Here is a 2073-nt window from a genome sequence, read left to right on the forward strand (position 1 = left end):
CTGTAACACAATTATCTTGTATCCTCCCCAGGTCTAAGTGCAGGGCCTGGCATGTAGTAAGTGCTTAACAAATACCACAGTTATTATTACTATCAATATTATTATTATTAACATGTCTAAGGAAGGAACAGCCAGTTCCAGGCCCAAGTGCAATTATTCTTGAATACTGCATCAGGGTCAACATTGTCCCCATTTTAATTGATTGGGTCCGATCAATAAATTATGCAGAGGTCTGTTATTGCTACAGAGCATCATGTGATCACATTTATGACTTTACTACATTAGAACACTCAAATGTCCTTTGTTTATCATGTCCCATCTGTTTAATCAAGCCAATATTCCACCTGCTTCCTTATTGTGGTCAAGCAATTGGGGCAAAATCAGGGTATTGATATTGAGTAACCCAGGACATTTACTAAGCAAAGAGCTCTCTGAAGAGAATGACATTTATTCAAAGCACAGACAAGACTGCTTCCATCTGTGGCGCAATCACCTGCCGGAAAAAATAAAAGACTCTTTCGCTGGTTAAAGAATCGGTTCCTTCAGCTCAGCCACAAAAGGGCCTTCTGAGAGATGAACATCACATTCTGTTTCTCCATCTGGTTCCTGACAACGACCCTGATCTTCAGTGGGGAACAAGACATCAATGGCTCCTTGATCTCAGATGATACTTTGTTCCCCAGGCTGAACGAGTGGGAGTCCTCCTCCGGATCTCTGGAAATGAAACTGTTTCTGATTCCTCCGACTCTTTGCCTGCTGGCATCACTCCTGGTCACTCCCCTCATCTTGTTCGCGATCTTCTCCAATTTCTACATCCGCCAAGAACCCCGGTACCTGCTTTTAGGAAATGCTATGCTTTGTGATTTGCTCTATTTGCTCGTCTATGCCCTCTCCACCAGTTTTAACATGGCTGACCTCCGGCTGCCCAGAGAAGCCTGTGTCATCCTCTTGTTCTTGCTCGCTCTGATGCATTGTGGGGGGCTCCTCAGCGCTGTGGGCATGGTGCTGGATACCTACTTGGCCATCCTGTGGCCTCTGCAGTACACTGCCCTGCTGACTTTCTCCAGGACCAAGAAGCTGATCCTGTTTCTGTGGGTGGCCTCTGGACTTTTCCCTGCCATGCTCTTCTTCATTCTCTGGGTTACTCAGGAAGGGACCCTGTGCCGTGTCGAAATATGCTCCGTTCCCGTCATATTGGTAATGATCCTGCATGGGGATCACGCTGTCAAATTATGCTACGCGTTGTCTGTCCTCTCTTTCTTACTCTGCTTGCTTTTTATAACCTTTTGCTACTTCAGCCTGTATTTTAAAACAAGGCAGTTGGACATCTGGCACAGTGCTTTCTCTAGAGCCAGGGTGACATTCCTGATGCATCACACACTGCTGTTCCTGTACTTCTGTCCGATTTGCATTCTTTTGGTGGAAACGTTACTGTACTTAAACGACATCATTGGCATGAGAACGGGCATACTGGTAACCCTGACCATCTGTGACATCTTCTTGGTTCTGCCAAAAGCCTTGTCGCCTTACTTCTATGGGCTCCGATACAGGGATATAACCCAGTCCCTCCAACTCCTCTTCAGCCTGAAATGCTTGAATTCGGGGCCACTGGACATACCTTAAGGAGAGGTACCCTCCCATTTTAGATGACATCCAGAAGAAAGGCAGAGAAACTCCAAGGTCAGAGCCGCAGGTGTTGAAGGCTTCACAAAAGGCAGGGACCACCATTTCTTTGCCTCCTGGATTTTGTGACAGCCATATTGCCTCTGGCTCCGAGACTGAGGGCTGAGTTTGGTAGCACAAGTCTCGGCAGCCTCAGTGGAAGTGTCCTCTGGGAAAGGAACGATCACTTTCGCCTGCCTATTCAATCACGGGAGACGAAGAACGAGCCAGCCCTAGAGGACATGTGGTGGCCGAGGCTTCAGAGGTCACAAAAGGAGGATAAATGGCGTCCTCCTCCATCTGTTGACTTTACAATCTGGCCAAATTTGGGACTTGTGTCTTTGTGAATATGTTGAGATGGTGTAAAGCATAATTACTGGACTTGGACTTACTCATGAAGGAAGTGAATTC

General features: G+C 46.7%; 1 protein-coding gene across 1 annotated transcript; it reads left to right on the top strand.

The window, feature by feature from the left end:
- Positions 1-573: 573 nt before the first annotated feature.
- On the top strand, positions 574-1623 carry GPR148 (G protein-coupled receptor 148). Its single transcript, XM_038745349.1, has one exon. The coding sequence runs from the start codon at positions 574-576 to the stop codon at positions 1621-1623; it is 1050 nt and encodes a 349-aa protein (XP_038601277.1).
- Positions 1624-2073: the final 450 nt, after the last annotated feature.

The sequence above is a fragment of the Tachyglossus aculeatus genome, chromosome 1, assembly GCF_015852505.1.
Source record: "Tachyglossus aculeatus isolate mTacAcu1 chromosome 1, mTacAcu1.pri, whole genome shotgun sequence".
NCBI classification, from domain to species: Eukaryota; Metazoa; Chordata; class Mammalia; order Monotremata; family Tachyglossidae; genus Tachyglossus; species Tachyglossus aculeatus.